Consider the following 25,992-nt stretch of genomic DNA (forward strand, 5'->3'; position numbering starts at 1 on the left):
ATCAATATATCTCTTTGTTCACTCTATTTCTTTCTTCAGCTATGTATAATCTGCTGTTTGACCTGCCTGCTGTGTTTAAATTTCAAAGACTGTATTTTTCATTTCTAGAAGTTTTCTCTGGTTATTTTTCACATCCACTTATTTTTCCCATAGGGCCTTATTCTTATGTTTTTTACCTCTATTTTTTGTTTTTGAACATTTTGAACATTTTTATTTTATAGTATCTATCTGATAGTTTATTATCTCAAGCTCTTGAGGGTTCTAATCCTATTGTATTTGTTGACTCTCACTGATGGTGGATTGTTTTCTCATGTGTTGTAATTTTAGATTATGAGCTCACCTTCAGTGGAGCTTCTGGGTCGGAGCTCTGTGTGGTCTAGATTTAGGTTAAATTGGGTCTCTCCAGTGTGGTTTTTCATTTGCCTTTGCCAGTCACTCCTAGGTGTTGCCAGCCAGGACTACGTTTCATGTAAATTTGTAAGCCTGTTGTTTCCTGACCATGCAGCTAATGGGATTAAAATCTCAAACTCTGTTATGGGCAAGTCATTATGAATTCTCAGGGGACACTTTTTTTTCATACCCAGAGCCCAAGGGGAGACAGGTAGATTTCTCTGTGTTTCCTTGTGACTTACGTATGGAGCAGATTTTCTGAATGCAGGCAGATGATGTAATCATCTCCCTGAAAGTCAGGGAGATCAGGTTGGCATTTTCTTTTTTGCTGTGTTAGAGGAAAGCACCCAACTTCTCTGAACTTTGGTGTTCCCGTGTTCCTGACTCTCAAAAGCAGGTGCTATTACTCGTCTAAAAGTACTGCTGTGAGTGAGAATCAAATGGGATCACAAATATATGTGGAGTTCAGGGCCTTGTACCACCTTGGAGGAAGCAGTCTGTCAATGGTAGCTGTTCTTGGTCTCCCCACTTCAGAAGTGAGGAAACTCAGATCCAGAAAGATTCATACATGGCACTGCTAGACAGGGCACGTCCTTACTTCATGTGCAGGCGTTATCCTCCTCCCAGAAACCCTCTAATGGGTCCACTTGTCCACATCTGGGTAAATTTGCCTGCCTTTACATAGTAGAAAAACTGAGGATTTTATTTTTTTGTCTTTTTTTTTTTTTTTTCTTAAATTCTGTATTAAACTTAGAACTGGATCCCTGGCTTCAGCCTGCAGCAGGAGACGGGGGACAGTTGGTGCTTCCATTAATAATAAAGGCAGTCTTCTAACAATAAAGGAAGCACAGTAAAAGCTACCATACATAAGGCTTTCATTACACATTCTCCAGTCTTTTCTAAACAATAGGTTATGAGCCATATTCAATAGGGGCTAATTGTTTCCCATGTTTTTCAAATAAAGACATTAGTTATACACAGTGACTTTTTCAAGAACACTTCTAGCACTAATGTTGTGTGAATTGATTTCATTGAGAGCCGTGTAGAAGAGGTAAAAGTTCATGGAGACTGGCGCTCTGTTCTCCTTTTGTTTCCCTGAGTGGTGGAGACCCATTCCTGTCTCACTCTACAGCCAAGTGACAGCAAGGACAGCAACCTTCTCTTATGCTTTTGTTCACGTAGGTTATCTAGGCCATGCCTAGCCTTCCTTTCTTGGTCCGGAGGGAGGAGACTGGCTGACCTTTGGGTCCAGCTTTCCCAAACGTTTTCTCAGTGACTTAGAACCAAGCATCTCCTCAGCCTTTGGCAGCCGATATGTGAGGGGACTGATCCCTGTCAGTCTCTTATACAAGATTTTCACAAGGGTCTAATAAAATAGGCAAGCTTTGCAAGTGTGCGATCTGGCACAAATGGAGAGAAAAGGGTTGTCTGTTGGGGTGCTACGTTGTCCATATTGGCTTGTGTGCAGAAAAGAGTTAACATAACAGGCCTAAGTGCTTCTTCTTAAAAAAGGCCTGCTTATAGGCCCTGGCTGGCATCTAGGAACTTGTTATCTGATAAGAGTGGCTTATTGCACCTAAACTATTCAGACAAAAAATATGACTTATGCTAAGTGCCTGCTTTCCTTCTGAGAGAGGAATTTTGCTGCACGCCGAGTAGAGAGTGCCTCCATGATCGCCTTCCCAATAAAAACTCTGGGTACTAAGTCTTTGATGAGCCTTTCTGGTAGACAATATGTCACACATGTTGTCACAGCTCACTGCTGAGGGAATTAAGTATGTGCTGTGTGACTCCACTGGGAGAGTATCTTGAAAGCTGTGCCTGGTTTGTCCAACTTTGTTCCGTGCACCTTCCCTTTGGGTTTTCCTTTGTATCCTTTTGCTGTAATAAGTTGGAGCCAGGAGTATGACTCTATGCTGAGTCCTGTGAGTCTTCCTGGTGAATGATGAAAACTGAGCGGTGTTGGGGACACCCTGACACAGATGTCATTAGAGCTGAGGCTTGAGTAACAGGGTACACTGGGCTCCCCTTCAATACCTCAGCCCCCACCCACCACAGTGCCCTGATTACACAGGGCTCAGAGCATGGGGCTGTGACTCTCATCAGATTAGTATTTTTATTTTATTTTATTAAATTTATTGGGTGACAATTGTTAGTAAAACTACATAGATTTCAGGTGTACAATTCTGTATTACATCATCTATAAATCCCATTGTATGTTCATCACCCAGAGTCAGTTCTCCTTCCATCACCATATATTTGATCCCCCTTACCCTCATCTCCCACCCCCCACCCCCACCCCCCTTACCCTCTGGCAACCAATAAACTATTGTCTGTGTCTATGAGTTTCTGTTTCTCATTTGTTTTTCTTGTTCTTTTGTTGTTTTTGGTTTATATACCACATATCAGTGAAATCACATGGTTCTCTGCTTTTTCTGTCTGACTTGTTTCGCTCAGCATTACTCTCTCAAGATCCATCCATGTTGTCACAAATGTTCCTATATCATCTTTTCTTACCGCTGAATAGTATTCCATTGTGTATATATACCACAACTTCTTCATCCATTCATCTATTGAAGGACATTTTAGTTGTTTCCATGTCTTGGCCACCGTAAACAAAGCTTCAATGAACATTGGAGCACACGTGTCTTTATCTCTAAATGTTTTCAGATTTTTTGGGTAGATACCCAGGAGAGGGATTGCTGGGTCATATGGCAATTCTATTCGTAATTTTTTGAGGAACCTCCACACTGCCTTCCATAACGGCTGCACCAGTCTGCATTCCCACCAACAGTGTATGAGGGTTCCTTTTTCTCCACAGCCTCTCCAACATTTGTTACTATTTGTCTTGTTGATGATAGCCATTCTGACTGGGGTGAGGTGATATCTCATTGTGGTTTTGATTTGCATTTCTCTGATGATTAGTGATGTTGAGCATTTTTTCATATGTCTATTTGCCATTTGTATGTCTTCTTTGGAGAAATGTCTCTTCAAGTCCTCTGCCCATTTTTCAATTGGGTTGTTTGTTTTTTTGTTGTTGAGTTGCATGAGTTCCTTGTATATTCTGGATACTAGCCCCTTATCGGAGGCACTTTTTGCAAAAATCTTCTCCCATTCAGTTGGTGACCTCTTTATTTTGTCAATGGTTTCTTTTGCTGTGCAGAAGCTTTTAAGTTTCATATAGTCCCATTCGTTTATTTTAGCTTTTACTTCCATTGTCTTTGGAATCAAATTCATAAAATGCTCTTTGAACCCAAGGTCCATAAGTTTACTACCTATGTTTTCTTCTATGCAGTTTATTGTGTCAGGTCTTATTTAAGTCTTTGATCCATTTTGAATTAACTTTGGTACATGGTGACAAATAGCAGTCCAGTTTCATTCTTTTGCACATGGCTATCCAATTCTCCCAGCACCTTTATTGAAGAGGCTGTCTTTCCTCCATTGTATGTTTTTAGCTTCTTTGCCAAAAATTATCTGTCCATATTTATGTGGTTTTATTTCTGGGTTCTCAATTCTATTCCATTGGTCTATGTGTCTGTTTTTCTGCCAATACCATGCTGTTTTGATTATTGTAGCCCTGTAGTACAAGCCAAAGTCAGGAAGTGTGATACCTCCATTATTGTTCTTTTTTCTTAAGATTGCTTTGGCTATTCGGGGTCTTTTGTGGTTCCAAACAAATCTGATGATTTTTTTGTTCTATTTCTTTAAAATATGCCATTGGGATTTTGATGGGGATTGCATTGAATCTGTATATTGCTTTGGATAATATGGCCATTTTAACTATGTTGATTCTTCCAATCCATGAGCACGGATTGTCTTTCCATTTCTTTGTGTCTTCTTCAATTTCTTTCAAAAATGTCTTATAGTTTTCAGCATATAGGTCTTTCACATCCTTGGTTAAGTTTATTCCTAGGTATTTTATTCTTTTTGCTGCAATTGCAAAAGGAATTGTTTTTTGTATTTCTTTTTCTGAGATTTCATTGTTAGTATATAGGAAGGCAATGGACTTTTGTGCGTTGATTTTGTAGCCAGCAACTTTACTGTATTCGTTGATTGTTTCTAATAGCTTTTTGGTGGAGTCTTTAGGGTTTTCTATATATAGCATCATGTCATCTGCAAAGAGTGATAATTGAACTTCTTCATTCCCAATTTGGATGCCTTTTATTTCTTTCTCTTGCCTGATTGTTCTGGCAAGGACTTCCAACACTATGTTGAAAAGCAGAGGTGATAGGGGACATCCCTGTCGTGTTCCTGAACGTAGAGCAAAGGGCTTCAGTTTTTCTCCATTAATTATGAGATTAGCAGAGGGCTTGTCATATATGGCCTTTATTATGTTAAGGTATTTTCCTTCTATACCCATTTTATTAAGTGTTTTAATCATAAATGGATGTTGTGTCTTGTCAAATGCTTTTTCTGCATCAATTGATATAATCATGTGATTTTTGTACTTTATTTTGTTTATGTGATGTATCACATTGATGGATTTGCGTATGTTGAACCATCCTTGTGCCCCGGGGATGAACCCCACTTGGTCGTGATGAATAATCTTTTTAATGCATTGTTGTATTCGATTTGCGAGAATTTTGTTTAGGATTTTTGCATCGGTATTCATCAGAGATATTGGTCTGTAGTTTTCTTTTTTTGTGCTGTCCTTGCCAGGTTTTGGTATCAGGGTAATGTTGGCCTCATAAAATGAGTTAGGGAGTACTGTCTCTTCTTCAATTTTTTGGAAGAGTTTGAGCAGGATTGGTATTAGATCCTCTTTGAAGGTTTGGTAGAATTCACTAGTGAAGCCATCTGGTCCCGGACTTTTGCTTTTGGGAAGGTTTTGGATGACTGATTCAATTTCGCTACTGGTGATTGGTCTGTTTAGATTTTCCAGTTCTTCATGGTTCAGCCAGGGAAGGCTATATGTTTCTAAGAACTTGTCCATTTCTTCTAGGTTGTTGAATTTGGTGGCATATAGTCCTTCATAGTATTCTTGAATGATCCTTTGTATTTCTGTGGTGTCCGTGATAATTTCCCCTTTTATGTTTCTGATTTTGTTAATCAGTGTCTTCTCTCTTTTTATCTTAGTGAGTCTAGCCAAGGGTTTGTCAATTTTGTTAATCTTTTCAAAGAACCAGCTCTTTGTCACATTAATTTTTTCTATTGTCTTTTTGTTCTCTATTTCATTTAGTTCTGCTCTAATTTTTTTATTTCCTTTCTTCTGCTGACCTTGGGTTTCACTTGTTCTTCTTTTTCTAGTTCTTTAAGGTGTAATATGAGGTTATTTATTTGGGAGTTTTCTTTTTTCTTGAGATAGGCTTGTAATGATATAAATTTCCCTCTTAAAACTCCTTTCGCTGCATGCCAAAAATTTGGTAGGATGTATTTTCATTGTCATTTGTTTCTATGTATCTTTTGATCTCTCCTCTAATTTCTTCTTTGACCCAGTATGTTGTTTAATGTCCATGTATTTGTGTTTTTCCCTGCTTTCTTTTTGCAGTTGATATCCAATTTCAAAGCCTTGTGATCAGAGAATATGTTTGGTATGATTTCAATCTTCTTAAATTTGCTGAGTCTGATTTTATGTCCCAATACATGGTCTATCCTTGAGAATGTTCCAAGTACACTAGAAAATAGTTTATAGTCTGATGTTTTAGGATGAAGTGCTCTATCAATTATGTCCATTTCATCTAATGTGTCATTTAGGGCTGCTATTTCGTCATTTATTTTCTGTTTGGATGATCTATCCATAGCTGTCAATGATGTATTTAAGTCCCTAGTATAATTGTATTTTGGTCAATTTCTCCCTTTAGTTCTGTTAGTAGTTGCTTGCTATACTTCGGTGCTCCCTGATTGGGGATGTAAATATTGACGACTGTTATGTCTTCTTGTTGTATAGTTCCCTTTACCATTATGAAATGTCCATCTTTGTCTCTTGTTATCTGTTTCACCTTGAAATCTGATATCATTATGGCTACACCTGATTTTCTCTGGGCACCATTTGCTTGGAGTGTCAATTTCCACCCTTTCACTTTGAGTCTATGCTTGTCCTATGTACTGAGGTGTGTCTCTTGGAGACAGCATATGGTTGGGTTTAGTTTTTTGATCCAATCTGCTACTCTGTGCCTTTTTATTGGTGAATTCAGTCCATTTACATTGAGGGTGATTATTGATATATGAGGATTTCCTCTCATTCTATCTATCGTTTTCTGGTAAGGCTGTGTCTCCATTGTTTCTTTGCCTTTTTCTTGTTGTCTACTATTTCTGTGTGGTGGTATTCCATGATTTTTCCCTCTCTTTCTTCTTTTATTACAGTATATATTTCAGTTCTGGATTTTTTTTTGAGTGGTTACCCTTAAGTTTATGTAAAAGAAAGTTTGATATTTAGAGTATTCCATTTTCTTCAGCACGCTTACTTTCTCCATTTTCATATTCTCTTTCATGTCTTTGCTCTCCCCCTTTTTATGTTTTGGTTGCCACAAATTGTCCCTATTGATGGTGGTCGAATAGCCTCCTTTAGTATTTCTTGTAGTGCAGGACATGTATTAGAAAATTCCGTCAGCTTCTGTATGTCCGGAAAGGTCTTTATTCGTCCTTCACATCTAAAGGATATCTTTGCTGGATATATTATTGTTGGCTCATACTTTCTCTCTTTCAATAGTTTGAATATTTGGTTTCACTCCCTCCTGGCTTGTAGGGTTTCTGCTGAAAAATCTGATGATAATCTAATGGGCTTTCCTTTGTAGGTTACCGTCTTCTTTTCCCTGGCTGCCTTGAGGATTCTTTCTTTGTCGTTGATTTTAGACAGCTTCAATACAATGTGCCTTGGAGAAGGCCTGTTGGGATTGAGGTAATTAGGTGTTCTATTTACTTCTTGGATTCGAGGGTCCAGTTCTGTCCACAAATTTGGGAAGTTCTCATCGACAATTTGTTTGAATATATTCTCTGTTCCCTTCTCTCTTTCTTCTCCTTCTGGTATGCCCATTATTCTTATATTGCTCTTTCTGATGGAGTCAGAAAGTTCTTGTAGAGTTCTTTCATTTCTTTTAAGTCTCAAGTTTCTTTCTTCTTCCATCTGTGTCATTTCCAGGTTTCTATCTTCGATGTCACTGATTCTTTCCTCCATCTGGTGAACTCTACTACCTAAGCTGGTTATTTCATTTTAATTTCTTCTATTGATTTCTTAATCTCCAGAAGTTCTATTTGGTTCTTTTTTAAAATTGCAATCTCTTTCATAAAATGCTCATGTTGTTCTTGGATTGTGTTTCTGAGTTCATTAAACTTCCTTTCTGTGTTTTCTTGCATCTCTTTGAGGTTTTTTTTTCCAAACTGCGATCTTGAATTCTCTGTCATTTAAGTCACATATATCCATATCTTTAAGTTCCTTATCCGGAGATTTTTCACTTACTTTCTGAGCTGTCTTGTTTCCTTGGTTATTCTTGGCAATTACTGACTTATTATTTCTCTTCCTAGACATCTACAGGAGTGGCTGCTGCAATAGGTTGATAATAAGAGGTCTTTCTTTTGTTTTCCAGTACTTGTTGGTAGAGTGTTTTATTTTTTCTCAGACTGCAGCCTTTTTTTTTTTCTCTCTCTCTCACACGGTAGTGCTGTGTTTTCTCTGAATTATTCCAGCTTCTCCCACAATGCGGGGATTCCCTGGGAGACAGGCTTCTCCTCTGTTAATAGTTCACCTAGGTCACAGGGCGCAGTGTCCATGTGAGTATGCAGAGAGCTTTTGAAGTTCCAAAGCTCTTCCTGCACCAGATTCAGAGCCCGTATGTTTTAGCAGCTCTGTTTACTCCTGCAGGGATCCGCCCAGATAGGTGGCACCAGGGGTGGGGTGAGTTGTGACAGGTGGCCCAGAGCAATGGCGGCGACCACCACCACAGCCGGTCCTGCTTTCACAGCTCCCTCCCGTTTGCCGGAACTAGTTGGGCTGCAAATCTGTGTCTGCGGTCCACAGTTCTCAGAACAGCAAATATTCTGTTCTTTTGATCTGACACTGCTACTGTTCTGCTTCTATCACCAGGCAGGTGGGGGCGGGGCGAGCTCTGGGAGGGGAGGGAGGGGGCGGCTAGTCTCAGTGCCTAAGGCTCCGTTCTCTGCTTGGCAGTGCGGGCTTAAACCACCGTTTTCAGCCTTCTTCCCTCAGTCTTTTCTCCGAGGTCTCTGCCGTGAGCGTTGGGTTCAGCCGTGTTATATGCTGTCCCCTCAGCCCTGTGGAGCCCTGGCGGAGCCCTAGCAGTCTGATCTCCCGCAGCTGCAGTAGTTCCGGGAAGCAGCGAGCTCCGCGCACTGAGCGAGGTCTGTGTCCTGCGCCCGCGCCCCTCCGTCTCTGCACTTGTCCCTTCCCTCCTCCCCCCACTCGCGCGAATCTCCCACCTGTAGGTGATTTCAGTCGGTAGTGGGCCTCTTCGTCTTGCCTGTCTGCTGTGCAGGGAGTCCTTTGTGGAGTTTTTGTTGTTCGATTCTTTGTAAATTCCAGGGGAGCTTTACAGAGGCTCACCTCACGCTGCCATTTTGATCGACTTTTTTTTTTCTATGTTTGAATTCAGTTTGGTCTCTAGCCCATATTTCAGTGCTGATGGAAAAGAAAACTAATCTTGTCATTTCAAGGTAACTCAGTTTCTTCCAATTTAAAACTCCAGCTCTTTGGAGTCAATTGCTCAGTGAAATTGGGACTAAACAGGTTACAGGTTATTCTTTCTAAGAGCCACTCTTCCCCCTTGAAAGGTTTCCCTCTCCTGCCTCCTCTCTTGAATGGCACCTGGAGCAAGAAGAAGCTGGCCCTGTCCTGTGGCAGTGGGGAGAGGTATCTGGGCTGCAGGCTGTCCTCTGGTAACTCCTTTTCCTGATAACTGTCTCACACCTCCTATCTTCAGAGTTTTATCCCCTCTGTATTTCCAGCTAATGTTCTTGGTTCTGGTATCTGGGCGCAGCAGTCACTCACTCTGTGCCCTCCCATCCTTGTGGTCCATCCAGACTGTTCAGCTTGTGCCACCTCCTCCCTGGGGAATGCAGGAACACCAGGATTTCCTGCAGTCTAGGAGCTGGCTTTGGGTACTGGGAGTGCAATTGTAGGTCTCTCTGCCTAAACACCACCCCGCCATTTCTGCCCCAGTGCCTGGGCACAAGACACTCTCCCTCCCACAGAGTATAGGCGGCAAGCACGGCATCATCTCTGTTGCCTGCTTAGCCTCAAGTCTCTGCAGCATTTCTTTCCCCACACCCTGAATTCCACCCTGAGCAGCAGCACGAGGCTAATAACCCCACAGAAGAAGCCTTCCTGCATGTCTGTTGCCCCTCCTCCACTCTCCAGACTTTGCCCCCAGCCTAGGAAGAATTAACCTCTTTGTGGGATTGGAAACACTCAATCTGTCAGTGGTTCTCAACCCTGGTTGCACTTTTGAATCAACTGTGAATGTACACAAATTGAGTTGGAGTGTTTGGGAGTGAGCCCCAGCAAGGTAATTTTTAAGAGCTCCCCAGGTGGTCCTAGCGTGGGCCGGCACCAAGACCCATGACTGGCCGTGTCACAACCTCCATCCTCTGACTTTGCTTGACTGCTGTCCGTGATATTTCAAGGGAGACTTGGAATTTAGAAAACACTTTTCTCAAGGGCATGGCTCGAACACTTGAAATCCTGGCTTTGAGACTTTCAGAAATTAGCTTCAAGTGTCAGTTTTTAAGTCACAACCGAAAATTAACATCTTTGCTTCTCTTCATCCCAGCTCTGACAGTCTTAACCTGCCTTATAGCTACAATTGTCTCTGGATGAAACAACAAATCCAGAATAGAAAAGCCCTCTCATATATTTCAAAATGTATTATTATTTTATTTGACTACTTTCTTATATCTACTGTACTACTAATCTAGCGCTTAAATAAGCAAGGCCATCAGAAAGCTATGTTCTTACATTGACCTCATTTTGACCTTGGAAACAATTGTTTTCATCTTATACTTGGGGAAACGCCATGTGTCAATGCTGAGAGGTGTTTTAAGAGACATATTTGTGAAACGTGTTGTATTACTGCAGTGGTGTTGCGAGGAGACTGTTCACCAAATTACTCAGTAGAGATATTTTTCTATGGGCTTCATGGACAAGTAACTATACTTGTCTTTAAAAATCTTTTAGACACTTAAGATCACTCCAGGGATCCTGTCTGCAGAGAACACGGAGTGAAACTTGTGGCCCGTCTTTATTAAGTGAACGCTCTGTACACTGAGCTCACCCTGGGCTCATCTTATCCTGCTCATTTCCCCTTCGTCTGCTTGTTCTCATTTACTTATTTTTAATTTTATTGTATGCTGTAGTGCCTGCATGTAGGTAGGGTGTTCTAAAACCTCAGAAAAATGATCCATGATGCACAAATTCCAGTACTCTGCTTGTATTCATAGAACAGGGTGTGTTTAGCTAGCCTTACACCGTTTTCAAGTGTATGGCCCAAAGCCTTTATCAAATTTGTTCTTACCTCAGCCCTGGAAGCTGAAGATAGATTATCGTCTTCCTTTTACAGGTGAGAATGGTGCTCATCCATTTTTTTAGTCTTTCTCTCCCCCTCAGTCCCTTGTCTATCGTTTTCAAAGTTACCTTCCTGCTAGTTGCCCAGGACCACCACGTAGAGCCTTCACTCCCCTCCAGGGCTCATGTGCTCCAACAGAGTTCAGCAAATTTTTCTGTAAAGAGCCAAATAATAAATAAATTAAGCTTTATGATCTACAAGGCAAAATCAAAGCTTTTATGTAGATACTTATAAACAAGGGCAAAAACAAATTTCCACAAATGTTTTACTGATAAAATCCGAAATATAATAATGATGCATACAGTTTTTGGAGTTCAGGTCTGCTAATGAGGAAAATTAAATTTTTGTTGGGGGAGGGGAAGCTACACTGAGGTTCAAAACTAGAGATCTCATCTTTAAGTCAATTATAAACATTCATCTATAAAAAGAAAACATTCTTAGTTGTCTGGCTGAATAAAAACAGGCAGTGTAGTTGGCTGACCTCTGTCCTAGACTTTTCCTCTTTTTCACTTTCCCATTCACCTGACCTATGTTTCATCTCATACAATAGCTCACCAGACACACCCACACATGTGTGTGTCAATGTGTGATAATGGTTTAATGTGTGTTACCACTTCTTCAGAAACTTTGTGCTTTTACAAAAATCATCATCAAAGGATTATTTGCACATCAGTTTCTCAAAGCGTAAAGAAAATGTGATTAACAAAGAGCAAAGTGTTATGCTGAGAAAATTACTTGTAGGAAACATCTTACTAGAGTGTTTCTACATGGTCTTTGTTTTAATAAAACAAGCCCAGACGAAGTCAGTCAGCCAAGACAGTGTGTTTGGGGCTGGCAACTTCAATCCCTGCTGGCATTTTCTGCATCTGTGAAAAATCACACTCCAGAGAGATGAGCATTTCCTTTATCCTCTGCGAGGAAAGGCTCTTAATACCCAGACGGTTCACTTCCCAATCTGGAGGAAGTTGTTGTTTCAGCGTGAATTATCTTTTCAGCAACAAAAGGGAAAGTGCTACCTCCATTAACAGGCGAAGCACGGGCTTCTGGGTCCTATTTTCTTGTGAGCTATTTGTGTGCTGGAGACGGCGTTAGACTTTTAAAAAGGCAGTGGGACTTACCCTTTTGGTGCTTATATGTATAGCAGAGGCAAATGGAATTCTGAGTATTAAATTACTGCTCTGTGCCAGGTGAGAATTCTATGCAAGTCAGCCAAGTCCTTCCCCAAAATTGTAGTTTTCGTGTTTAGCAGCTGCAAGTTCCCAGAAATCTTCAAAGCGGGACCACTTATTCTACCCAGTGTGACAGCTCTTAACTGCTGCCAATTCTCGATGATTTCGTTTGGAGGCTGCAGGATACATAGGAGGGTGTGGGCTCAGACATCACTGGCTATTCCCAGCTCCACATTTACTTGCATGTGTGTGCCTTTGGCCAGATCATTTGACCCATAGACTCAGTTTGCTCACCTGGAGGATGGGAATAATTATATCTGCCAAGAAGAGCTGCTTGTGGCTAAGAAACAATTATGACTTGTCCTAATGCATCACTGATGCATCCACTCGCTCATTTCAGGGAGTTCTTGGCCTGGGTGATGTGGTCCCACCCAGCTCCCTCCCCTGCCCTGTCTTTCGGTCACTTCAGCATCAGTGTGTGTGTCAGAGGCTGAGAAAGGGCCACATCCCCGTCATGCACTTGTTCTGCTGATCAGGAGATGGTGCAAAAGAATTCGTGGTGCACAGTATTGGAACCAAGCACTGAAATAAGAGCATTTTGACTAACCAAGCTACCTACTGTGGGGGTTGGCAATGCCACCAGGATACCTAGTGCTGGTTATACCCTGAGAATAGTGTTTGCAGAGACTCATATGAGACAACAGGGATGGCATTCAGGTTTGTATGCTTTTCCCACAGATGGGGCCTTGGCATTGGAAGATGTTCAGCAAAGAGGCCATGACATTAGCTGAAGCAGAACTGAAACCAATGAAAATGGCAGAGGTTTGAGTTTGAGGTCACAGAAAGGTAGCAAGTCCCAATGAGGGACCAGCTGGAATTATGAAAAGAAAAAACAGGGTAAGCTGTGAGCCCCTAGCTAATGAACCATCAGCCTGACATGAATGTGGAGATGTGACCACCAGAGACAGAGGCCAGGGGGTGACTGGGACCTGCAAGCACAGCAGGAGATGGAAGGTGGGCAGGGCAAAGCAAAGGGCAGACACCCCAGCCCTGACACCCTGCCTGATGACCACGACAGCTAGGCACAGAGTGACATGCATGCACCCTGGTATAAGCAGGCACTGAACAGGGGCAAAGGGAAGACCCTTCCCGATGGAGGCTTCATCCTGCGTCCTGAGGACAGCACATTGCCTAGTTCACAGGCCACAATCTGCAGGGCCTCCATTTTCTAGCTCCTTTTTTCCTCCTCACCAATGAATCCTACTCTTCTGACTTCCACAGCCCTGCTCACCAATATATAACAGGGAGTACCATGGCTTCAGTCAGAAATCATTTTTACAAGGAACAACAAAAAACAGTTTTTGCTTGCTCACTATAATGGGATAACATGTTTTTATATCCTCAAGCATCCTCCATTGTTTCACAAGGCTTGTTGACCAAACAAATGCACAGATGAGCACACTCGACCCCCGACTCAGAACCGTTCCCTACAGATGAGGAGAAGGTGTTTAGAGTTAAACAGGTGCTAGGAGCAATGGGGAGGTAGCAATTCTCACACGTCCTCTTGGACTCCTCATGCAGAGGCACGAACGCTGCACCCAGTCTTGGAGCTGAGAGAAGATGACCTCAGGCCGCGCTGGGCCATCTGTGGGGCCGACATCCCCCACCTTGTCACTGCAGGTGGCATGGGCGCTTCTCTGTTCTCTAGGGTGTTTTTTCACACCTGCCTCTGTCACTCACCTCAGAATTCACACCTCTGCCATGTTGGACCAGACTTTCTCACTTCTCTTTCCTCCTAGAATTCCATCTCTGCTTGACTCACTTTAGACCTAAACTGTTTCCTGGAGCGACATCATTTGCCAGGATCTTCACCAGCTTCTCCCTCCATGTCCACCTCTCACCCCCACCCACCATCCTTCATCTCTCACTTTTCTTTAAAGTCCTTGATAACAACTCACGTGTGTTGAGCACTTTGTCAGGCACAGAGCACATCTGTTTTTATTATCTCGTCAGACTCTCACCATAATCCTGTTAGGTCATCAGGGCAGTCTCATGCCCAGTTTACTAATAAAGAAACGGAGTCACAGATGGTTGGATGACTGCCCAGCAGGTGGTAGGACCTTTCGGTTAGTGTACTTTCCCTGAGAGCTGGGGCCACGTGTTCTCACCCATTGTAGAGTGACAACCATGGTGCTTGTGCCATTCATCCCAGATTGAAAACATTTGGACTAAAGCTTGAAATACTGTGGGACTTTATCTCCAGAGTGCTAGAAAAATCTGTCTCCATGCATGGAAGGTAAGAATGGAGATAGAGCCACCCCTCTGTCTTCCTGCCCTCTGTTCTAAGGGCAACTGGATTTTGTCTTCACATTTATAATGTAACATGAAAATCGAAGCATGCATGAGGATTGTTGTCACCAGCTCAATGTATTTTATTGTGGTAAAATACACATAAAATTTACCATTTTAACCATTGAAAGCCTACAACTCAGTGGCTTGAATTACATTCACAGAGTTGTAGAGCCATCACAACTATCTACCGACTTCCAGAACATTTTCATCACCCCAAATGGAAACCCCATATCCATGAAGTGGTCACTGTCTACTACCCCCTCCTCCATGTCCATCCATGTTGCAGCGTCTATCAGAGCTTTATACTTTTTAGTGGATGGATTGTATGCATGTACCACATTTTATTCATTCATCAACTGATGGACTTTTGGGTTGTTTAAACCTTTTGGCTACTGTGAATAATGGTACTATGCACATGTGTGTACAAGGTGGTATCGGAACACCTGTTTTTAGTTATTTTGGGTATATACCTAGAAAAGTGGTTAGAGCAGAAAGGGCATGGAGAGGAGGTCAGAGAATTCCCAGGAATGGAAATTGTCTAGATGGAGCCTTGTAGACCACTGTGAGGTCCTAGCTTTTACTCTGAAGGAAATGAGAGTCATTGGAGGGTTTCCAGCAGAGGTACATTCTGATCTGATTTATGTTTAAATAGATTATTCTAGATGCTCTCTTTAGAGTTGACTGAAGGTGAACAAGGGAGGAAGCAGAAGCCAGTTAGGAGGCTGTTGTGGTAATCCAGAGAGTATTGTGATGGTGGTGGTGAAGGTGTTGAGAGATCATCATCCCAGATATATTTTAAAGGTGGGTATATTTTCTGACCGTTTGGCACCAAGACAGACACCAAAGTTTTTACCTCAGCATTTGGAGTTGACATTACCTAAGATAGGAAAGACTGTGGGTGGAATGGGTTTGAGTGGAAGGAAGGTTAAAAATTCCACTTAGCCACGTCTGAGGGATCTCTTAGACATAATGGAAATGTTGAGTAGACAGTTGGATATACCAGGCTGGAGTCTAGAGGAAGGATTCAAACTGGAGTGTAAATTGGGAATCTATTGGAATATGAATGTTACTGAAATCCGTGAGCTCACCAAGGAGTGAGTGTAGCTGGAGAAGGGAGGAGATCTGAGGCTCTGCCTGGAGTCCTACTGCCTTGAATGTCCTGGGGAAAAGGAGAGCCAGCCAAGAAGATTGAAAGGAGCCATTTGGGAAGACAAGCATGTGTGGGGCCTGAACGCCCAGTGGAGACCCTGCTTCCAACGAAAGGGAGTGATCCACTCTGTCAAATGCAGCTAGGAGGTGCACACGATGAGGACTGAGAATTGAGCGTTGGATTTAGAAGGATGAGTGATCTCTGACCTTGACAAATGTCTGCTGTGGAATGGTGAGGGGAAAGCCTAGGTGAATGGGTTTAGGAGAGAACTGGAGAGAGGACTTAGAGGCACCGGGTTTAGACAACTCTTTAAAGGGGTTTTTCAACAAGGGGAAGCAAAAAATGAGAGTATAGCTGTAAAGGAAAAGGGTCAAGAGGGGGATTTATAGGCTGTGTAAGCAGCTAGGAATGATCCAGCCCAGGACGGAAGCTGATGATATGCAGTGTTGTTCTAAAATATATGATAAAATGGTTATTTTACTCAGGTATGGTAAGGACAACAGATTAGGAGGTGATTGTCATTAAAAAGATAGTTTGTTATTCACATTTCCCAAGAGGAAGAAACTGCCATGCACACAGGGCCATATGGAGAAGCACCTGGGTCAGTCAGGAGGTGGAAGGAGAGGAAAGCATGGATATGGGTCTTTACTGTGTTTGGAATACTTTGGGCAGGCTCTGGGGTGTAGGGGTATCTCCAGGTGTCTGATTCCTGGCCCCGGGATGATCACCATGCAGCACCGTGCAGGGAGATCACCCCCTGGAGTGTGAGAGCCAGGTGGGGAGGTGGCTGAGAGCATGGTCTCTGGCTTAGTTTGCTCTCCTTTGCTGTCTCCTGGGCTACCTTGGGAGGGGCACTCTCTCCCCAGTCAGCAAGTCCCCAGATACCAAAGCATCAAGAATACAGAAAACAAGAAAAGATATCTAATACAGGTGTATTTAGGACATGGGAGATTGCTGAGATGAGGTTCTTGAGTACCAAGAAAGGACAGTTTGGCCTCAGCTAAGAGCATGGACAGTCAATTATAGCAAAAGGAAGGAAAGTGGGTGACAGATAATGGTAAGTGGGTAGATGTGGGAGGTAGGATATTCTATTTAGTTTGCTACTTTCTTAGAGAAGTAGGAAGCAAAGTCATCAGTTGAGAGTGAGGAAGGTATAGGCACAAATTGGGACATGTTTCCTGAACAATGAATGCATAGCCCAGTGTAGCTAAGCCACAGAGTCTAAGGGGCATTGGCTGGAAAGGTATTGAGAAGGGCAGGAATGCCAAAGAGGAAGCTTAATTTAGGAGAAAATAGGGAGCCAGTGAAGGGTTTTGAAGAGGGGAAATACCTAGAACACAGAATGGGCCTTTGTCACCTGTGAGAAGAGGAAGCATTGACACAGAGAAAGCTTTGCATATCTTGGTGAAATTTCCTAGTACTGCACCCTTTCCTCGTGCATCCATCTCCTTTCTCATCTCTCTCAGCTGGAAGTGTTGTGTGTATTGCATATACTCTGTAACATCAACAATAAGAGTGATTATTTTTAATTTCGGTTCTTCTCCTATGTAATGGAGCTATTAGACTTTGGCAGATCCCTTAATATGATTATCATTTTTGAATGGTTTTGAATGGAAATGTTTACACTAATGGTGGTAATCGCAGTTGTGTTTGAGAAATGAGGCTATAGGCTCATGTTCCAGAATCTCCTCAGCCCAGAAGTGCCATTAACTGCGCCTCGCATGGCTGGGAAGGTGGTGAGGGAGTCTTTGGAGGGGAAGGTGGGCGCAATTGGCTCTTGGCTTACTAAGGATGAGTCTGGCTAACCAGTGTCGTGGGTCCCAGGTAGGGCCAGGGGGTGGATTTCTGTTGGAGACCTGTTTCTTCCCGTTCAAGAGGACAGCTACTCATCGTCGGTCTAGTCAGATAGTTCCAAAATTCAAAGCATTCGTCCCACTGAACTCACCCGCACTGTTGGCTGGCCTAGCCATGGCTGAGGACATGTCTCTCTTAATTATTTAGTCTCCACACTTACCATATACATTAACCGCCTGCCAGGAGCCTAGCACTGTGGGGCAGGCCTCCGAGCCCTGCTGTTCTCAGGGCCGGGATCTTGGCTTAGTGGGGCGGCCACCTCCAGAGGGCTGATCTCCAGGTTGCTTCCGGCCTCTCTTTCCTCATGGTCCCGTCGGGTGCTGCCTTGCTATAGCAGAGACTGGGAGCAGCGCCAATGCACTCTTCATGACACTGTGGAGATTTCTGACCAGGGCCTTTAGAGAACCGTTTTACAGGCCAGCAATACAGCTATAATGGTCACGAGTTCATTCCACATTTCCATCGCCTTAGGAATAGCCTCCTGTCCTTCATTTTGGGTTCTGATGGCCGGCCCAGATGCACACAGAGGTCAGCTTTGCCATGGCCTCCTGTGGGTCCTGTGCCAGCCTGGGCAGCTGCTATGGCCTGGTTTTAATGAGGAGACACTAGCGTCCTCTCAGTCCTGTCTCAGGGCTTCTGATATGGAACCTGGTCAGATATACTGAACAGAGCTGTGACCAGCCGACAGGGGACTCAAGGTGACTGGTACTGTGAATTCTCTCCTTACCACCACAACCAAAAACATCATCCATATAAAGCCAGTTATATTAAAATATCAGACTGACTGCTTTACGGGGGAAGGTGTTTCTCAGAGGGCACCCTGGAAGGACAAGTCTGTCTACCCTGCTGGACAGTGAAAGTTACGTGCTTTGGATCACTCCCTCCTGCCTCTCCTCCTCTTCCTCTCTCCAGCACTTTCTCCTCCTTCCCTTCCTATCCCTCCCCTCTGTCCTCCACCTCTCTCCTCTCTTCCTCCTTCTCTTCCCTCTTTCTTCTCTCCCCCTTCCTGTTCCCTCCCTTCCAGCCCTAGCTACAGCACACTCCCCTGCTGTCCTTGTGTTCTGGTTCATTTCAGTTCAGCCAGTTTGTCCCTGAGCCATCATGGAGCCCTTCCCCACCTGGGCATTCATCTACATCTGCTACACTCATTCATCGATTCAATGGGATCCAATGAGTGCCTGCACTGTGCCAGGCAAGGCACCAGCTCCTGAGAATACAATGAGCAATTGGAGGGGTAACCTGTCTGCTCTGGGGGACCTGGCAGTTTGAGAGGGAGACGTCTCCATAGGTTGGCTCTGCTGGTACAAACACAAATTCCTGAGTCCCATCTCTGTAAATCTGGTTCCATGGTTCGGGGCCACCCCCAAGAATCTGCATTTTCTAAGGAGTCATCCGGGTGACGCTGGCACATGTCGGCCCAGGTGTGCCCTGAGCTGATCTCAGAGAATCATTCCTTTTACCCGTGAGGCAGTGTCCAAAGCCACCTCTTTAATAGTGTTTGTTGACTGCCCTGTGATTTTAACTGCCTTGGTTGCCTTCAGGAGTTAGAAAGTATAACATCTTGAGGCAGCATTTTAACTAGCTATGCTTGTTAACAGCAGACAATTTTAACCACCAAGCACAGGCTTTTGCAGGAGATTGTTCTGACCGGAATTCCTTGATGTGCTCAGCAATTGCATTCTGGAAAGCTGAGTTAATGCCAGGCTGCTGCTGTGCCCCTTCTCTGGAGACTCCTGCACTCCGAGGCTTCATCTCCCATCTCTCGCACGCATGTCACATTTCTCCATCACTAGGGTGGACCCTAGTTTTTAACTCTCCCCGAATGAATCTTCCCTGCAGTTTGTCACTTCTGGGCATGTGATGAAAACTCCCTCCTCCCTCTGGGTCATAAGTAAGAGGGGACAGCATGTGTCATCATCACGGTTTGGGTTGCAAAGAACAGAAGCTTATCTAACATGGTTTAAGTCAAGGAGGACAGACCCCAAAGATACAGGGGGCTCTCACATGATCTGGGGCAGAGAATTGAGCCAGACCTGTCAGCAGACAGGAAGCTGAAATCACCAGGCAGCCCCACCCCCTGGCTCACACCTCCACTGTGCATCTGCCTCTTGCCAATGTGCCATCATCCATGTGCCCAGGGCCATTAGAGCTGCACCACATCACATAGCAGCCGGTGCTCTACACGTGGATGAGACCATCTAGTTCTAGCTCCCAGCACCATTCCAAGTTTCAGGAAAAACGTAATTTGATTGTTAACTGAGGCCAGGGCATGGGCTTACATAGTGCTTTTCCAGGCTTCAGGTCTGCTTCTCTCAGAGGGGCCAAGGTCTGAAGGAAACAATTGACAGACACTGAAGTGGTTTCTGCCCTCCACCCTCACCTACCCCGCAACCCCTCCTCCGGCCTTGTAGCTGGAGTGGCACAGCTGCACCAGTAGAGGGCAGCATCCCATGTGTGATTGGGTGAGGTTTCTGGGGGAAAATGGATGGGCCTCAGTAGGAGGGCAAAGGAACATTATTTACTGAACTCCTGCCCTATGCACTGAGCACATCTCACATCTTTTCACAGCAACACTCCGGAGAGTCTTAACTGGTATCCAGAGCGCTCCGTTAACATAACCAAGTACAGTTTTCAATGGCAGTTCCAGCATTCAAACTAGGTCCTTTCACCTCTGAACACTGCTTTTTCCAGTGTGCCTCAGTACTGCCCTATCTCATGGGTACCTAGAGGTATTCCATAGAGTTAGAAATCTGGACATTAAGCTCAAAGTCAGAAGGAGCAGATGAGGAGCTGAGACTGAGGTCTACATTCCAGCTCAAAAGAATTCCACCTAATACCATATTTTGCCATGGTATTAGGTGGAATTCTTTTGAGCTGGATGTGCACCTTTTTGTGCACCTTTTTGCCCAAATTTGTGAGGAAAAAATAAGGATGCACATTATACATGGGTAGTACTAATTCCGTATCTATATAAATGTTTTTAATTCTTTTATTTGTGCTTATGAGTTAAAAGTGTAACTCTAGAAATCAATAACTATATCCGTATGCAAAATAACACCCTGGAATACGATCATCGGTTTTGTTGAACTTTCAATGAACTAGCAACGCCGGAGTTCTTGGCCTTCTATGATGTGTAAATATCGTAAATTTGTTACCAATACATAAAATTTCCTATACTTTGATCAGTTCTTATGTTTTGTAATTATTTGTTATGTGGAATTTCTTATACCATAATGTTAAAAAATAAATGCTACAATTTCTTTAGAATAAAAAAAACAAGTACCTAAATGTAAACAAATAAAAATTTGAATTAAAAAATTAAAATGAAAGCTTTTTCCCTTGAAACTTTGAGCCAAAGACGTGGGTGCACATTATACACGGCAAAACACGGTACTTTCACGTGGGGGGGGGGCAGGGGAGTTTCACTGGGCCCCCGGTATGAGATGTCTCTTTTGTTCAGGAAGCATCCTAATGCATGTCTGGCCTTTGGTGGAGTGAGGTTCACCAGTTCTTCCATGAAGCCTCTGCTGGAGAGCGACATGATTCAGAAGGGCTGTAATCAAGGGCTTGGAAGATGAATGGGTTCTGAACTCTACTCTGGGACTCAGGGGCAGGTCACTAAGTCTCCGTGGGCCTCGGCTTTTAAATGGAGATGGTCCTATCTCCTTCACAGGGCTGTGGAGGTTTTTAAATGAGACAATGTATGAAGAGCAGTTTGCACTGTGCTGGAGACATAGTAATTACTCAATACATGACTGCTGTAATAATAACAATAATATAGTAATAATGATGATGACTCTTGGTTGCTTGAATGCAGGAAGTATATTGTATGTTTCTTTACCCCTACAGCACCAGTAAAATGCCTTAGATACGGTAGGTGCTGAGAAAATATATCCTGAATCAGTTTATTATACAAGGGTACCTATAGAGTTTGGAAACAGAGGCAGAAAGACATCATAAAGGATTTGTTGATATTACATGACAATATAGGATGTAATATAATATAATACCATGCAATGTAAAATGTGTCAGTGTGTTGTCCTCATTAGCAATGCATGGTTCCGTGTTTCATGCAAAATTGCAATGAACATGGTAGACTAATGCTGCATTTCCCCAATTCCTACCCATGCATCCGTGATGTGTTGCCTCAGATGGTTTTTGTCTCTGGTTTTCACTGAGTTCTACTTGTGCCTTTAGCCTACTCTAGAAAAAATAATCAAGGGTATTAATATATGCAGAAATAAAATATTAATCTTTATTTTCAGACTGTATGGCCAAGCCGCCCTGTAGATACTTTGCATCTCTCTTGCTCAGCGCCCCCTCTGTGTGGACAGAGGTAGTCTCTCTGGGCTTATTATTGACCCCTTTGGGCACCAGGGATGTCCTTTGAGTCTTCTGCCTTCTGCTGCTCCACTTTCTCCTACCAGGATGTGGAGATTGGGCTTCTTCCCGTTGACCTTCCCGTCTCATTTCCCTGCACACCCCCAACTTGTAAAGCTCTTCTTCCTGGGACAGGGAGCACATATGTCTTGTTCATCATCTCTGAGCTTCTCGGAGACCGCCCACGGACGGTTGTCACCAGATGTGCCGTGAGAACCAGTGCTCTTGTTTGCAGGCTTCATGTGATATGTGAGATTGTTCCTGTCCAAGCTACAGAGGAGCCAGCTTATCCCTAGCGGGTTTGGGGCCTGTCATTTGTCTGAAGCTGAAACAGCTTTGTGGAGAATGAGGGTGCAGGAATGAGGCCTCCAGGGAAGGTACTCCATTAGCCAGAGTGGAACGTAGCACGTGTTACGATGGTGCCTGTGAAGGGCTTCTGGTACTGATGCCATAATGACTTCAGCTCCTTCTTTTTAAAAAATTAGACATAATTGACATATAAAATTGTGTAAGTTTAAGGTGTACAACATGTTGATTGGTTCATTTATACATTGCAATACGATGACCAGTGTAGTGTTAGCTAACGCTTCTAACACATCACATAATTATCATTTCTTTTTGTGGTGAGAATGTTTAAGATCTAGTCCCTTAGCAACTTTGAAGGATATGATGTAGTGCTGTTGACTATAATCACTACACTGTTCATACATCTCCATAACTTACTCATTTTCTAAGTGCAAGTTTCTACCTTTTAACAACATCTCCTCAATTCCCCCAACCCTAGTCTCTGGTAACCACCATTCTACTCTCTGTTTTGATGAGGTTGGCTTTTTTGGATTCTACATAGAAGTGATATCATACAATATTTGTCTTTATCTGGCTTATCTAACTTAGTATAATGCCCTCAAAGCCCATCCATGCTTTTGTAAATGGTGAGATTTCCTTTTTTCTTATGGCTGAAAAAAGTGCATGTGTGTGTGTGTGTGTGTGTGTGTGTGTGTGTCTGTATGTGTCTCTCTGTCTCTCTCTCTCTCTGCGTGTCTGTATGTGTCTCGTGTGTGTGTGTGTGTGTGTGTGTGTGTGTATCACATAAATTTAGCTTCTCTCTCTCTTCCGCAGGACGCCAGCCATGATTGGCTGCTCCTTCGTGGTCAACAGGAAGTTCTTTGGTGAAATTGGCCTTCTGGACCCTGGGATGGATGTGTATGGAGGAGAAAATATCGAACTTGGAATCAAGGTTTGTGACCTGGCATCCTATCTTCTTGGTTTGTTCACGTTTGTGAGCAGAGCTGCCTTAATGTGTATTTAAAGCTTCTTTAGCTGGTGAACGACAGATTCATTTACCTCACCCCTGTTCCTGAAGATGTTCCAGCAAGGTTGTCACCCCTCCTTAGGCAGGGAATCCTGGGCTTTCTCCTCTTAAAGGGTTGAACGATTTATTCTATGCCTAGGTGACCCACTCTGGGCATGAGTAAGAGAATTTGTTTCCCATGCTCTTCCAGTTCAATTGTCTCTTTAAATTTATTTTTTTTAATTAATCGCCTTAAATTATTGGGTTGGTGCAAAAGTAATTGTGGCTTTTGCAATTATTTTTAACCTTTTAAACTGAAATTATTTTTGCATAAACCTAATAGTATTTCCATTCTATGAACTTTGATGGTCACGTACATTATAGAATTATATGGTGCCAGAGGAGGGAAGTACCACCTTCTGTGGGACCCTCCCTTTTCTCGGAAATGCTTCTAAGAAGAATGATGGGGGAGGTGACTGAGGAGGAGGCAGAATGCGCCTCTTGCTAGACCCTCAGCCCAGATCAGGTCCACTGTTAGATATTTTATATACTGGGTTTTGCTTAAGATTTTGTTTGAAAAAAGAATTCCGCTGTAAAAAAAAAAAATTAAATTTGGACACATTGATGCATTCCAAATTCTTCGTTTTAGAGTTCGGATAAATGAACCCCACGGATGGGTGAAGGGACTGCTTTAGGACCTGATAACCACGTACCAATGGGCTTCCTTCTCCTGCCTGGTGTTAAGTCCTCCTCCACATTGCAAAGAGTTAGTGCTGGGAGATGCCCTGCTGGGGTCTCTGTGTCTGTTGCCCCATCCTGAACCTTTGAAAGGCCCCTAGAAAGTAACCTTGCTGGAAATGACTCAGGACACAATTGTAAGGATTAATGTTTATTGAATTTCTTCCACCTTCTTCTGTTGTTTTCTTGATTTTGTTCTACTAGGCAGCTATCTAGTGCAGAATTCCTACTTCCAATCAAAGCCTGCCCTGTTTGTGATTTCCCTGGTTTATCCCTAATTGCTCAGTACCTTTGAGATGCTTCATTGGCCACTCATCTACATTTGAGCCTCCTTTATGGAATGACAGGCTTTGTGCTCTCGTGGTATAATGAACAGCCAAGCTACATGAGCGAAGGGGATGATGGGGACCACTCTGGATCCTAAAATCACTCCCCTTTGGAGATCACAGACTCTTTTTGTGTTTTCAAGTTCAGGCTGGGTTTCATCCTCAGTGGAATTTGCATAGGATTTCTTCATGAAGCCCAGCAATTCAAAACTCCATAAGTATGTTATCATAGCTAATATACTTGTCTTTCATCTGTTTTGAATTAATTGAAGAAAACTTCTGGACCCAGCATGTCGAACTTGACCTGTAACCTAAATGTCCACTCTGCCCCCATCTTCTCATCCCTCCTTGTCCTGTTCTGCTGCTGCTCTTTTCCTCAGCTCCCATCAACTTCTAGCTGCCATAGACTTTATTTATCATGTGTCTTATTTTTCTCTACCTCCCCATCACTAGACTATAAGCTCTGTGGCGCACATGTCTTTGCATCCCAAGTATGTAGGACCATGCTTGGCACGTGGCTCAAAAGGTACCTGGTAGATTAATGACTGAATGAATGCCTATTGGGAATTTAGCATGAGTAGGAGCCGTGCAGTGGTGGAGACGAGCCTGACGGGATGAGTAGATGGCTGAATGGCAGGTGATACCTACTCGTTCCAGGTACTGATCTGTGAAAGGAAGGAGCTGAGTGAAGCCCTGAGTGGAGTGGAGTTTTTTATTTTTTTTATTTTATTTTTAAGATGAGAGAGATTTGAATGTGTCTGTGTGCTGAGAGAAGGAAGCCAGTGAACGATACGACCTCATCACCCACGGAGGGGAGCATAGGATGATGGGTGGAGCACTGTCCCTAAGGAGGTAGGGGCATAGGCAGAGGGTTATGGGGACAGGTGGGACTCCCAGGTTTGAGTGCCACTTTAGGCTGTGTTCTGGGGAGACAGAGGATGTGACGGGGAAGTCACTGCTAAGGCTTGCTAAAGATGATGGTCTCCCCACACTCGTGAGGCATTTACTTTGCAGTGACCTGGACCTGGCAAAGGTCAGCCTCGGTGGTGATGGTGATGACAGTCCTGCATGGCTGCCCCATCCCTGAAGGAACTGAAGGTCCATCTGTTTCCACGTCGAAGCACAGCCCAGTGCACCAAAGCTACACGTTCCTTATGAACAGCCCATAGAGCCCGCTCCCTGCCCTGTCATCTCCATGGCACTTCAGCCACTCTTCCACTGGCTGCTCTCTGCATCACTATGAAAGCATCGGATGGATCGGGTGTGGGTACCGCCCTCGTGTGCAGTTGCCTGCCTCTTATTGTTCACTCACGCTGGAGAGAGGGGAGGGTTTATGCCTCTGACTTCCCACAGAGCATGCCCTCCTGCAAACTCCATAGAAGTCTTGGTTTGCTGCTGATCCTTAAAGCAGGAGTTGAGTGCTGTTGGTGCCATAAAGACCAAAGGCTGGGTTCAGGGTCTGGAGAGCCACCATCCCTACGATATTCTATGGTTCTCAAGGTGTGGTCCCTGACCAGCAGCATAGACCTCACCTAGGAACTTATTACCAATGCAGATTCTTGGGCCCCACCCGAGACCTCCCGAATCACACACTTGGGTGGAGTCCAGCAACCTGTGTTTTAACAAGCCTTCCAGGTGATTCTGTTACATGGCCAAGTTTGAGAGCCACACGTCCATACCTTGACCTAGCCAGCTTCCTGGAAAATGCATAATATTCTCAGAAAGGAGCTCAGTTTAGAGTCTACATTTTTCAAGGCCTCATCCAGGTGCCCCTCATGGCCACTGCGGGCCCACAGCGAGTCCTTTGTCTTCACTCCCGGCCCATACA

The 25,992-nt window shown here is 43.7% G+C and overlaps 1 protein-coding gene across 2 annotated transcripts in view; it reads left to right on the plus strand.

The window, feature by feature from the left end:
- The window catches only part of GALNT17 (polypeptide N-acetylgalactosaminyltransferase 17), a 513,668-nt gene that overhangs the window by 387,177 nt on the left and 100,499 nt on the right, over window positions 1-25,992 (plus strand). For both annotated transcript variants that reach the window (XM_019715773.3, XM_088796796.1), the window contains one exon: window positions 22,929-23,046. In XM_019715773.3, coding sequence (XP_019571332.2) covers window positions 22,929-23,046 — 118 coding nt within the window. The remainder of the gene's footprint in view (window positions 1-22,928; window positions 23,047-25,992) is intronic.

Source organism: Rhinolophus sinicus, chromosome 3 (assembly GCF_057876585.1).
Source record: "Rhinolophus sinicus isolate RSI-liver-muscle chromosome 3, RSI-T2T, whole genome shotgun sequence".
NCBI lineage: Eukaryota > Metazoa > Chordata > Mammalia > Chiroptera > Rhinolophidae > Rhinolophus > Rhinolophus sinicus.